This window comes from Phoxinus phoxinus (genome assembly GCF_949152265.1).
Source record: "Phoxinus phoxinus genome assembly, chromosome: 4".
Lineage (NCBI taxonomy): Eukaryota > Metazoa > Chordata > Actinopteri > Cypriniformes > Leuciscidae > Phoxinus > Phoxinus phoxinus.
Genome location: NC_136879.1, coordinates 28,592,950 through 28,607,793, shown reverse-complemented (window position 1 = coordinate 28,607,793; position 14,844 = coordinate 28,592,950). Strand labels below are relative to the sequence as shown.

At 39.7% G+C, this 14,844-nt stretch overlaps 1 protein-coding gene across 8 annotated transcripts in view; it reads left to right on the top strand.

The window, feature by feature from the left end:
* sez6b (seizure related 6 homolog b) overlaps positions 1-14,844 on the top strand; it is a 213,469-nt gene that overhangs the window by 146,790 nt on the left and 51,835 nt on the right. For all 8 annotated transcript variants that reach the window (XM_079608882.1, XM_079608884.1, XM_079608883.1 and 5 more), the window contains one exon: positions 10,334-10,523. In XM_079608882.1, the coding sequence (XP_079465008.1) occupies positions 10,334-10,523 (190 nt within the window). The remainder of the gene's footprint in view (positions 1-10,333; positions 10,524-14,844) is intronic.

The window sequence follows — 14,844 nt, the reverse complement described above, 5'->3', positions numbered from 1 at the left end:
ATAAAATAACTCTCAATTCTCATCCAGTGTGAGAGTAAAACATCAGTGCCTGGCCACTTGAAACAAATTAAATGACATATTTTTTCATCAAATTTGGCAAGAAGAACAGATGACAGTGTTCTAGCTAGTGTCATTATTATAAATATTCCCTTTTCGCTCAGCCAGACAAACCTAATGGAGAAACAGAATCAATATTTCAGTGAAATGTCAGCTTTGACTTGTCTTTGTGAGATGCTCCGACTATTTATCTTGCAGATTGCCTAAACAAAAGAGGAGTGACTGATGTGTGTTGGATGTTCAATATGGATTTTAATAGCTTCTTAATGGAAACAAGAGGAATCTTTAATTGATATGTTGGGAATAATGCAAGCAGCAAATTTCAATGGATTTTCTTTGTGACTTTTGAAAATGACAGTCAGAATGTGCTTTATTTTTGACAGTCGTTCTTGACATGAAGCTTGGAAATGCCACAACATTCAGATTGTTTTGTTTCATTCCCTTATTTCATGGCGAATGACGGCAGCACAGGCGTGAGCAAAAGGAAAAAAGATGCTGACAATGAAATTCTGTCCTTGTGTTTATATCAGCTTAAACCAAATCACACTGTGGTTGTTTTGAATAAATGAAGCACCTGGAGCAAAACGATAAGAGGATGATTAATCTTCAGGGAAACTTTAGAGAAAAAATATTTTTAAATGAAAGAAAAAAATTGCTGCGTGGAGTACTTTTCTTGCTGAGTAATGTCTCCGGAGACGACTTCAACAGCGGAATCGGAAATTCCCTCCGTCTTTAATTGAAAAGATCCTCAATGCTGAGCTCAACTCTGCCCATAGTGTATCCAAGTGAACTCTGGCTTCATCTTTCTGTTTCTAAAATCATTATTCAACTTCCATAACAGACCACCCACCTTTTACACACCCTTTATTTATATACCCCCCTCCCCCCCCCATAACCCTGCCCTTGTTTTCATGTTGTCAAGATTTGCCTTCCTCTGCAATTTCCCTGCCGTTATTCAGCCGCGTCGCATAAAACCAATTTCTGGTGCGGCGTGCGGGGGGATTGTAGTGATAATGAAAAAGAGACTGGCTGAGGTGAATGTTAAAACGAGATAAGCGCAGACATGGAGAGTGTGTGAATGCCCTGACGGTGGGAAGGCCAGCGCCATTCCCCCCCGAAGACTTTTTGTTCCTCCCACATGTTGAGAACAACAGCAGGGTAATTGGATGCTGATAAAAGTGTGTGACATAAGTGTGTGTTGCACATATTACAAGCATGAAGAGACACGTTGTGGCAGCGCTGGATGGTCAATACAATAGAAGCCTGTTATGGCCCGTATATAGTTTGTTTTCTTTTTTCATAGCAAAGAAACACATTAGGCGACCAAGCTGAATTGCTCATTTGCATTTGAATTTGAGGCAACGTGGGTTATATTGCAGAGGTAGGGCTTAGTGGTTGCACTTTCATTGCTTGGGAGACTCAAAGTCGACATGAAATTAAAATTCTGATTTTTGAATTTGATACTAATTACTAGTTGGAAATCATGAGAATAACTCAAATGGTGGGTCGCAAGACCATTTTGAGTGGGTCGCGTAATGTGCAGTCAAAGAAGCAACAACAAACATAATTCTATGTTTTTTTTATGCAAGACTTTTATTTTGAAAGTGAAGTGACATGAAGGGCCGAATAAGGTAACCCATACTCAGAATTTAGCCCTGTGCATTTAACCCATCAAAGTTAGTGCACACACATTATGAGCAGTGAGTAGTGAACACACACACACACCGGAGCAGTGCTGCGGTGCCCCCGGAGCGATTGGGGGTTAGGTGCCTTTGCTCAAGTCACCTAGTCGTGGGTATTGAGGGTGGATAAGAGCGCTGTTCGTTCACTCCCCTGCCAGTATTTAGAATCGAACCTGCAACCTTCGGGTTAGGCCATTAGGCCACGACTGCCCCAAAAGATTAGCCAAAGCTGTTGACACTTCTGTAAGATGCAGTTTAACCTGTAAAGAGTGCCTGAGAAAAACTTGCTGTTCCGATTCAGTATTTTCGGTCAGCTGAGATGTTGTCAGGCTATTTGCAGTGTCATTATTCTAACGTTATTTTCGTAACTTGTTCGTAACTCTCACCTCAGAAAAGCGAACTTTCCTGTCCTGTCAGCCATTATCCACCTTATTTTTCAGGTAAGCGAGGGCACAGCCATTTGTAATTTTACTGTGTCTGGCTTCCAGTGTCATTTTCTTCCAGTTATTTTTAGCTGTACAAAACAGCTTGTTATGCTGCTTGAAATTGCAAACTGATATTTCTTACCATACTATTTTAATGTATTGTCTTAATTCTAAACACACTGGTTTGTAGCACAAACAGTTTTACACTTTGTATTCTTCTCATTATTTCCCTATAGCAGCTGATGTATCGGAAGGTTCGCACATTCACAGAAAACACTACTTTTGCGTTGAGAAATAAGGTGGATAGTGACAGTGCTCCTACTGGTAGCTTCAATTGCATGCTCAAATGCAGCGACACACACTGTGTATCACTTCATTATCAATTGATCGCAAAAGAAATGATGAGCATGCAATGTCGTAGTAATGTTGGCAATTACACACGTATAATTTTAAGTCATAAAATTATCAAAAAGTACCAATAAGTTACGTAACTTGTACTTGTTATTTTGTATATTTTTAAATGACTGTGGTGGCTCATAGCCTCATACCAACTTACTAACTTTATCGTATTAACAAAGACTAGTTTGGGACTGCTATTTAATAGCCTTACTTAATTTAAATGGTTTATTCAGCAGTATAAGTCATATTCTTACAATTGATGTGTATAAGGGATGGCACATGTGTGTGTGTGTAAAATTTTCGTGAAATAAATTGGCTTGGTTTTTATAAAAAAAAATGATTAGCTAATTATATATAGGTCAAATTCCTAAAAAATTGGGTCGCAACTTAATGACCATGGGAATATGTGGATCCCACGGCCATGCAGAACCACTGCATTAAAGAGATGTCATTTGTGACAATTCTTTCCTGCGGGTAATGAGAGAATTTCTGTGCTCTTGGATTCTGTGCCCGGTCTGTCCTTATACCTCTTGTGAAGAATATCAGTATTCACAGGGCCTATTCATAGTGGATTATTCAGGTGCTCAAACAGAATGGAAAATAATGAGTGTCGCCTTTGTACGGCGTGACAAAAGTTTCAGCCTGTCAGTGAGCGTTAATCTCAGGGTTCTTCTTTATCTCGTCACCGGCTTCAGGTCTGCTGCAATACGCCGCTTCAGTGAGGAAGGTCAAGCAAATGACACGTGGAGGACATGTCTGATCATTTGTGGCATAATGGTACGACGCCGGACGAGTCTCGTCTTGCTTGGGTAATGTACGAGGGGGAGAGGTGAGTGAGATAAGGGCCGTCAGAGCCGGAGTCCACCTGCGGATTTTCGCACGGCTGTCAGATGGATTGCCTAGGTTTGGCCCCTCCAGATGGCACAGATGGGTCTCTTCATCTCTCCTCTTCTACACTCCAGGCACTCCTTAATATAGCACCAGCTCCCTGATCTTTCCCGCTGACCCTGTGTCTCTACTGCCCCGTTTCAACTCATCCGCACCTGTAGCCCAGATCTGTACATCATTTCCTGTTTGCTCTTAATTACAGGCTCTAATTAGCAGCCCAAATACAAGTACATTCTCTTCCCAACGTGATTCTCAGCTCCAGAGGAATTGGACCCTGCTAATTAGAGGAAATTTCCATCCTTCCTAATATCCCAGAGAAATGGAACCATGGGAATAGAGGAGAAGAACGCAGCAGAGACAGAAAGAAAGAGCAGCACCACTGAGGGCTTTTGGGCTTTTTCTATTCTTATACAGCGACACAAGGGACTATTCGACTTTTACATGACTCGGATTTGCATAAGAGAGAAGCTCCCTGAGAATTCGCTGAATACACAAACACATCAATCAAATCCAAACAATCCACATCAAGTCAACTCAAGCTCTGCTGTTTTAAACTCTGATGGGTTCGTAATAGTACTAACTTGCCTGGCAATGGGGGAGAGAGACAGAGCGCAGTTGGTGACCACTCTATATCAGATCAGTATTGTCATCTGCTGTCCTTCATGTTGGGAGAGCTTCAGGCGTGTGTGACCCACATAAGCAGTGATGTGCATAGAAGTGAATGCCGTAAACTGCACTGAAAGAGACTTTCAGAGGAAAAACTCCACACTGTGGCATTTGCTGTAACTTGGCATCTGTAGAGTGGCATCCTTTGTAGTTACACGCCTGGATGCGGAAAGTTGCAGTAAGTTTAACATAGTTGGAATTTATTTTGCATTAAAACGCTTGAGCGGTTGGCAAGTTTTACAGTTTCAGTTTTTGGGGGTTTTCCACAAAATGGGTACTATTTATGTCCTTAATGTCTAAATTCATTGACTAACATAGCTAGTGGCATGTTCAAAATTAGACATTTTTCCAAAAACACTTTTTTAAATGTTTTTAAAAGAAGTCTCCATTGCCCACCAAATCATATTTATTTGATCAAAAAAACAGTAAAAATAATAATATTGTTAAATACCACCTAGGGCTGGGCGGTATATTGAGTTTGTGCTTTATATATTTATAAACGATATAAGATGAGGCAAGACTGTTTAATATATCGATATACAGTGGTTTGATATTATGAGCGCATCTGAAAAATAGCGGAAGACAGAGTGAGCTGCTTTGTGGAAAAGACTTAATCCAATTTTTTCCTAAACATGAGACATGCTCTATATTAAGGGCTTCAAAATAACTTGAATAACGTGAATATTTTAATATGGCTTTCCCCGTCAGATGCTCTGACAGACGTGTGCTGTTTAATGTGAGATGCGTTTTTCTTCAGTGTATTACTTACATTTCACAGATACATTCTGCATCTGTAAATGTTAGAAAGTCATGCAAATATTTCCTTTTTGAGTCTCCACTAAACAGACTCGCCCCAAACAGACGGAGCACAATTCATTCTGACTAAAATATAGATTTTACTAAAATATTTGTTTTAAATCAAGTTTGTGTTTTTTAGTTTGTGTTTTTAGATTGTAATTTTGTTACAATGGCAGAATGTAATGATTATTAGAATGTAATAATTTTAACCTTTTTTTTGCACATAATCACTAGCATATGTTACATGGTTAAATTCACTATATTTGTTTTCATAGCCTTCAATATGAACATTGTTTGTAGAACAACACTGGGCAGGATATGAAATAATTGCTTTAAAAATAAATACAATAGGGGCTTTTTTTATCCAAATAGAAAAAAAGTAGAAAATATCGAGATATATATGTATCTCTATTAATCCACATAGCCCAGCCTTAAAGGTAGGGTAGGTAGGATTTATATAAAAACTTTTTACCAAATTTGATTAAACTTTCTATATATATCAATGCATAATTAAAATGTAAGTACTCTGATAAAAAGAGTATAAAAATCGAGTGACTCTAGACCGTTTAATCTTCATTAAACACAGCTCATTATTTCCATTCGGGACGAATCACAGGATTGGCTTGCGCGACTGTCACTCTCCGTCGCCATGACTACCGCCGCTATTACTGGCTCTGCCCACGTGCGCGCAGTCGCGCACCCGTTTTTAGGTGGGAGTGAATGGAATTAATGAGCTGTGTTTATTGAAGATTATATACACTAGAGCGACTCGGTTTTTTATACTCGCTATTTCAGAGTACTTGCATTTTAATTATGCATTGGTATATAAAGACAGTTTAAACAAATTTGAATAAAAGTTTTTTTTAGACAATTCTGACCTACCCTACCTTTAATATCATCTGCATATATGCTAGACATGCGCATTTTGGTTCATGTATTTTTAACATAATATAATGCAGTTTGTTTATTTATTTATGTAAAGCTGTAATTTTGTCTTTACTCTTTCTCTGCATGTATTCTTAGATTACATTTATCTTGACATTATTGCTTTTCACACTGTGCTTAACCCCAGGTTATCGCCGTTCTAAACACAGCTGTTGTTAACCCAGGGTGAAGGAACGTTTCACACTTGTAATTTAGAAGCGAGGTTAGCACCGCTTTTTATTTGGGGTATTGAAACTCTGCTCCGGAGGAGAGTTAGCACCACTTTTGCAGTGTTAACCCCACATTGTGGTGTCAAATGTGTACTTCTTTCCTTTATATTCCAAAATGTCCATTCAGTATAAACTCGATATACAGTCGAAAATACAAGGATGCGCAATGCTAGAGCTTTTATGTAAACAGGTCGCATGCTGCGTTCATCCAATCAATGACATTGACACCACAAATATGCAAATAAGAACATTAACCCAGGGTTTAGGAATGTACAATGTGAACCGGCTAAATTACGAGCAGTGTGAAACCGGAAGCAAGATAACCCAGGATTCCGTTTACCCGGGGTTTAGAATGACTCAGGGTTAACTATTTCAAGTGTGAAAATCACTAATGTGTTATCGAAAGACTTGAAGAAGGGGCGATGAAGTTATTTGTCTAAAAGAATGAACCTGGAAAAGCTACCAGTTTCATAGAATGACCCTTGACCTGGTATCTGTCTGGTATTTATTTGTTAATCAGACATTTACTCCGTACCAGAGAGCGGTTATGTGTGTCAGAGACAAAAAGAGAGGTCGTGTTTGAAAAAAACAAACAAAGCCAGTCCTCTCATTAGCTTTAAGGCAACAGAGATGATTAAAGAATCTCTGCTGGACACATTGCTACCGAAAGAGCTGAGCACATGGACATCACTCCTCTTTCCTTCCCTCATTCTGTCCCTTAATCTTATCTCTCACTTTTCTCTCCTTTCATGTTTGTTTGTTTATGTGCTTTTGGCCAGTGGTGAGGAATCAGGATGGCACAGATCATATTCGAACCCGTGTCCCTGTGAGCTCACTACACCACGGCTCTGACTCTGTTCATTTCTTTGCTTTGTTTCTCTCACTCGGATCTCATAAGGTGATTCATATCACCTGCAAATAACGCTTGTTTATTTATGAGGTGTCACCTCAATTATTCTGAATTTGTTATTGCTGTAAACAGGAAATCAGATTCAGCACAGCACAGGAAGGCAGGAGAGCAGGAGCTCTTTTTTCAAACTCAGACATAGCTGGAGGGGGTTTTCTGCTAATTCTCTGTTAATGTGACACAGCATGCATCTCCAGATTAATTAACCATCCGCCTGCCCTCAGAGTGCTGATACAGTGACTGTATCAGTGTGTCTCTCTTAGGCCATGCACACTCGCTGAAGCTAAATACAGTTGTCACTCCTGTTCTGAATCCTAAAAACTACTCTACACACAGATTTCACTTGTTTACTGGAGGGAAAATGCATTCTAGATACAAATTTACACCAAAAATTCCGGTAATGACAACCGTATTTATGTTAATCCACACGGCGTATAGTACCACACTGAGCGAATGTTTTTAATGCAGCGACACTCTTTTGGGCCCTGACAGCTTGTCTGCGGTGCTGTGCTAGAAAATGACAAAAATGTACAGTACAAGATATGTATGGCACTGTATGAGCTTTCGTACAAGATATGCAAGGTATGAACCTTGATTCAGTGACAAATTTTGATATCTATTTCACAGCACTGTAGTTCCTCCCACATACCTTTTTGTCGAAAAAGGCACAATTTATTGCACAAATCCCTTTTTTTCTTTGTGTCTGCTACTAGTCAGTTCAATTTTGTTATCTTATAGCAAAAGAAAGTACTGACATACCTTAATATTGATATTTTAATATCTGTACAAATATAAATTTGGGCGCACTGTCCCTTTAAAGTCTTTTTTTTGTTGTATTTGGGACAAACAATGGGCTTCCTGTTTTCCCCAGTTCATTCCATGGCATATGGGGCCTCTGGGTTGGCCGGGAGTGCTGGGATAATTGACTTAATTTCCCTTTATTCTGAACCTGTCTGTTGTGCTCTGTGTAAAAAACAGCAAACATTTTAATCAACACTGACCCCGAATGACACAGCGGCTGCACATTTGCACGCCTCCGTCTGCATCTGACTGACAGTCGTGTTTATGCGAGGGATTACATGCGTGGGGTAGACGGTCGGGCCCGGTGCCAACGCAAATTGGATTATGGCGAGCAATATTCTGGAAACATTTTATTATCCAAGGGCTTTTAGTGTAATGTGATTACTTTGTAATGCACTTTTGTTTTATAGACTGCTTCAGCACATTGCAGCTCCAGCTTTATTAAGCGTGAATTTATTCTGTAGTACACATCATCAGGTTGTCACCTGTTGCCTTCACAGCACTCAGGGGCCTTTAAGCGTGTTTTCAGCCGTGCTTATTTAAATTCAGTCCTCATCGTTCACTGTGGCCGAATTTAAATTGCTGGGTACTGTTGTGCTTTTTGTGAAACTTCCGTGATGGTAAACCTCAGACAGTGGCATTAATTTGTGCTGAGAGTTTGACGCGTCGTCTTGTCGTAAAGAGTTTGAGGTGTCTAGATTGAGGGCGACGTGCGCGAGGCCTCATTAACCTATCGTCACGTCTGCGTCTAGGCAGGGTCACTCCTCGGGTCACATTCATTTGCCTGCATCTGATTAAAGACACTTTCATTACCTGAGAGGAGCACAAGGGCACATCCCAGCTGATCCCAGATCAGCCACAATGGCACAGTTTCACGACGGAACGCTAGTTGAATACTTCAGATTTTTTCATTCAGCATGATTGTAATTATTCCTCAGACTCACACTTTTTTTTACTCTGCTCCGTGTCACGACTTCCACCCACGCTGCCATATTGGATATTGGCTCATGCAGTTGTTGCATGTATTGTCTAAAGTGGAAGACGGGCAGAACTAGAAGTAATGGGCGGCTGTGGCTTTCTATTAGTGACAGGTGAGGATATGCATGCCGGCTTCAGCAGACAGGAGATTGCCCGTGGTGCAATTACCATGCAGCTTGGCAGACAGACAAGCCAACACCATTATGAGTGCAGTCAGTGTGGCAGAATGTGTCACCCCACTGCCATCTCTGCATAGCTGAAAACACGTCAATCTGTCCCTTTGCTTTTGTGTATTGTCCAAACTTTTCCACCTTTAAACATTCCTATCCCTATCAAATCACTTAACAAACACAGTTTTGCTTCTGATTGGATGTTTGAAACCGTGGGGGAGTCACTTTTATATCCCAGGAATTTTTTATTGTAAAGGGGTACTTCACTGCTGGCTTTTGGCTATGCCTATGCAGTAAAAAAAATTTTTTAATCAGTGCTACCTGACTGAAACAATGAAAAAAGGCTGTTGTCTTTCCTTTTGCCAAATAGGAAGGAAAACTTCAATACCCATAATGCACTGGGCATGTTGCCATCCAAGGCCACTCCCACCAGTCTGCTGTGGATATGCTTACCAGAGTCAAATATCACCTTGCTTTAGCAGGAAATACTTCTTAGCAAACTTTTTAGTCATAATGGTGTTGACTTGTATTGTTCCCGGGTGCAAGAATTCAAAGAGTAAACATTTAGCGTGAGTGAGTTACTTTCGGTTTCCGGTGAAGGATCCAGCGCATTGTAGGCAGTGATTAAAGGCTGCCAAGAATCGTAAATACGGAGAGAACACAGAGACGGAAAATCTGAAAAACCTCAATGTTTGCAGTCAACATTTTAAACTGGATGACTACGAACACTGTGTTTTATGCCGTTCTTTCTGTTCATCCGGTGGACTTTTGCTGACAAATAAACATGAATTTCTCAGTCCAGGTAACACAGAGATCAAGTAAACACATATATATACTACTGACATTGTAACAATACAAAGTGGTTGAAAATCGGCCAAGTTACACTTTAATTGTATTTTTAAAAAAATGTTTGTATAATTCTATAAAAGTTTTAATTATAATTTTAACTAAAGTTTTTTTTTCTGAACAGTTACATTTCCACTTTATTTAATTTTTAGCTTTATTTCAAGGAAAAAAATGAACAGTAACAACTCTGGATGCTAGCTATGGAATCTACTAGGAGTCAGCCTTTTTATTCCAAAAAGGTTAGAAATGTAATTTCCATCGCCATCATTTTCATCCCAGAATAATATTAAACTCAATACATAATTTGAGATGAGGTGGAAATGACACTATGGTGGGAATATTGATGACTTCCAAAAAGAATCAAATAGAAATGACCGAATTCTCCTGTGCTGCATGTATGTATGTCCACTGTTGGAAGAGTTGGGAAAGAGTTTTCTATAAATCCAGAGGGGAAAAAAAATCCATTACTATGAGAAGTTAAAGTCCAAAAAGCTCACTTTGATTTCATTGGTTCTTTAACCATGTCTCTGCTCTCTTTCTTCTCTTATCTCATAACCTTAAGGTGATGAACGTGAGCCTGGCTGAGGGGGACGTGGTCAGATTCGAAGACCTGGGCGGCAGGGAACCTTCGATGCTGGCCAACGAGTCCATCTTGCTTAAAGGTCTGGTGGTACGCAGCTGGAGCAACCAAATATCCATCCACTTCCGCAGCCGGCAGCCTCAGTCCAGCTCCTTGCTGCTGCGTTACCAAGGTGAGATGTCCTACGTCAACCTCTAAACATCTGCTTCATCTACTTCCTGCTAATTGCACTTGTGCCAATGTCTCCGGCTGGCATGGATCCAGCGCTCTAGACAAACCTGTTTATGAGTGTACACTTACTGATTAGATTGGCACGAACGATTAGGACTCTGGGAGTAGGGAGCTCTCAATCATTGCTTTCTATTAGGAGAGACTCTCTGTGCACTGAAGGGGAAACACTCCTTGTTATCTCATGTCAACATAATATGCTCATGTTAGCCTGAAAATGACAGCTGCTGTCAATAGGCTGCATAATTACATCGGAGAATGACTTGGATAATTCTCTGCTAATAGTCTTTTAACAGAGTCATCAAGGGGAGATCGGCACAACAGAAAAGGTTACGGAGCGCTGATGCGTCCTGGCCCAGCGCTGCGCCACTTTCTCATTCGTTACGCGGGACGATAAAATGACAAATGACTGTTACAGGAAAATTCTTTTGTTTCTGTGAGCTAATGAACTGTGGCGGGTTTGCAGTGGCGTAATATCCTTTTTTGCACATCCTTAATATGCCTTTTGAATAAGGAAGTCGTTTACACTCCACCCCCTCTTTCTCTCTGTCTTTATGAGTGTGTGGGGGGTAATCTGTGGTGTTCAGCTTTCATAGAAAAGAAGCCGCACATCCCCCCTATTAGACTCATAGCAATCATCCGCAGTAACCAGACAGCACATATTTCATAAAGACTCTCTGTTTCTTTACACAACTTCCAATTACTTGGTTCCGAAGGCCCTGCTCCCCCTGATTCCTGTTCAATTTAATGTTCCCCAGCTGCTATGCTGGATGGATGTGCACACGCAAGAGCAGCTAATTTTGCCACTGGGTTTACACTTGCCTTGGCATTGATGTAATGGCAAACAAGGAAGGACAAGAACCAAGCATGGATTGAGATCTAGCACACATACACACTGCAACAGGACTGTAGTGTTTAGTTGAGTGTGGACAAAAATTATTTTGATCTGTTGTCGTTCCTAACCTAAATGACTTTCTTTCTTCTGTAGAACATAAAAGGAGAAGTTTAGCAGAATATTCACAGTCCTCTTTATCAGATAATGTAGATCAGGTGCTGTCAAGCTGCACAACTGACAAAATGCACAATTTTATTTTCTTATTTTTAGTTTTTCATCTAATATGTGTTATTTTATTTTAACTTTATTTGAATTACTAAAATTATTATTATTTTAGTTAACAATAAAAACACTGAATAAAAACACTGCAAGTTAAATTGCAGTGCAACATATATGCATATTCAAATGAATATATGGCTTAAATATATGAATATATATTTTAAATGTAAAATGACACCTTATAAGTAATATTTTCATAATATTTAACATAATATTATCATATTACTATGTATTGATAATAATTAATTATTTTATTCATGATAATAATTATAATAATGACAAAAAATGTTGTCTGTTCTTCACACAAATCTATTATTTTAGAGGATTTGTCTTTGGGATTATTGAAAAGACCAGCATGAACATACTATAAAATAACTTTTTTTCTTTTCTTTTTTTTTTTAATAATAATTTAAAAAGTCATTACATTTTGTTGGATGCTTTTATTCAGTCTGCAAAAGGTAGTGGACAAGCACATATATTTAGATGAAACGGTCTTAAACAAAAACAACTGATGCGCTGTAATAGGCAGTCTCATTTTCTTTTTAAAAGCATGGTTGGTGCATCTCTATAGTTTGAGAATAAAATTTCCCCGTCAATGTTAAAACCAAACCTAAGGCCTTGTACTTCAATATACTGAGGTTATAGAGAAAATTACCCTCATTGAGCTACAAGGTAAAATTGAAGAAGGTCCTCTTGATTTTCTGCAATCAGTGAGGTTAGATGCTGTTTCTGTTTGCATTAATGCACTTGCTATCATTTTTCCTGGCTTCCTTTTACTTCACAAACTCACCAGACAATTGAATGGAATAACATTTCTGGATGTTCTTTTTTTTTTTGCCCAATATCAGTTTTTACCATGGTCATGTCAGGCATGTCTACAAAGAAAATTGGCTGTGTTTCAACATGGATGAGCATTCTTTGATCGCCTCAGTTTTCTGCTATACCATCCACGCAGATCTAACACACCTGTCCTGTCCCGACGTTCAGCGGGCCGTGCAGTTTGACGAATGACAGATTCTCTAAATGGGAACCTCCATCAAAGACACGCACATTAAAGATTTACACCTCTAAATAATTCAGATCACAATGAAAGGACCCTCGCTGCACCCCTTTGCATCTGGATAAAGGTTAAACACAAACAAGGCAGGGCTGATGGAGTGAAGTTTGAAATGGAGGCTGTTGGGGTCTGAATGGCCTTTCTACAGGTAATCGCCCCCTTTGCCGCACCGCTCTCGCCCCACCACTTAAATGTCAGAAGCTTGAGAGGTTGTCACTCTCATAAGGCACTGCAGAGGAAGCACGTGTGCATATGCAAGGTAAACTATTTTGTGAATGCTTTAGACGAGGTATTATGAGCTGAGGATTGGAGTCCTGTCCCAGTATGAGCTCAGTTGTGTAGTTGAGCCGTGATAAAGTCGGCTGATCTGGGCTGAGCCCAGCAGTGCATGGCGGGTTGCAGTGTGCAGTGATGGCTGAGGAAGCTGCGGTAATATCCTCCACCCCGCCGCTCGCCCCTCCCAGAGGAGATTAACCCTGCAGGGCGAGGGATCACCAGCTGAGATACACGCTCTCACCCACTGACACACATCCTCAGCCAAAGCAGGGCTCCACTTCTCACTTTTTTTCATCTGCTACTTTCTTTGCACTTTCATTAGAGCAAAAGTCACATTCACCGAACACCACATGGAAGCAAAACTAGACTTTTTTGAGTAAATAAAAGAGTTATTGGCCAGTTGGCATGTATATACTAATAATAATAATAATTTTTTGGTAACACTTTATTTTGATGGTCCCTTTTTGACATTCTGTTTACTATAAGTAAGTTTGCAACTACATGTCAACTAATTCTCATTAAAGTATTAGTAGACTTGTCACTTCATATCTGCTAACTCTTTATTGTGATGCTTCCCAACAGACATTCTACTGACTATAATAACTTTCCAACTACATGTCAACTTATTCGAACCCTAACCCTACTAATACTCTTCTAACACTCTAATGAGAGTTAGTAAACATGTAGGTGCAATGTTACTTATAGTCAACAGAATGTGTTAAAGGGACCATCAAAATAAAGTGAAACCATGTTTTGTGAGGCTTCAGTTAATTTCATGTTTCTGACACTTTTTTCCTTTTGTATTACTAACTCCAGGACTTAAATTAGTGAGAAACATTCAAAAGTGTGGGGTTTGTTAGACTTTTTTCAAAAACATTAAGGCTGCATTTGATAAAAAATACTGTAAAAAATAAAACGTAATATTGTGAAATATGATTACAATTTAAAATATATATATTTTAAAATGAATTCCTGTGATGACAAAGATGAATTTTCAGCAGCCGTTATTCTATCATTCAGTGTCACATTATCCTACAGAAATCAGTCTAATATGCTGATTTGGTGCTCAAAAACACATCTAGTTGAAGTTAAAGAGGCATTCTTCAGCCAGCCGGTTGTAAGTGGCAATGTCACAGCAGTGTTCGGTTAATATCTTTCAAACCCATCAGGAGCTCTGTGCTCTCAAGATGGTCAAAGTTTACTATTTGCTGCTTGACCGTAAAGTCTAAATCAAGGCATTTTATGATACAATCTTAAACGCTGCGCAAGTCGTCCTTTGACCTTATTTGTCTGCAAGGTCTTCAAGGAGGCACTGTAAGTGCTGTCATGCACTGACAGACCAGATTTCTGTGATAGATGGGAATGTGGTAGTTTTATGTGTCTAGACATGCCCTGCCTTGACTCATTCATGCACTTCTCTCTCCTTCTGACCCTGCCCTTCTGTGCGGCATTGGACCGAGGCCCTGAATCCCAAACGATCTGGAGCTCGCCACATCCGGATTTTATTTCAGTTCCGCCCTTGCGTTTTATACAGCGTAAGATGAAAGTAGAACCATTTTGAACAGATCTCGGGGTGAGCTTGACTGTGTGACGGGCGAGTCGGAATAGCTGTAAAGCGAAATTAAACAATCCAAGCTATTCTATGAATAAACGCTGTCGTTGATCATTTAATTGCCTGAATTTTTCTGCTCTGGAAGAAGATGACGCCTTGATGTTTCATTCCGTTTGATCCCTAGGTTCACCTTGTCTGGGTGTGAAAAAAGTGAAAACATTTTCATTAGACAGGCGCGCAAGACGAGACAGATCTGATTATAGATG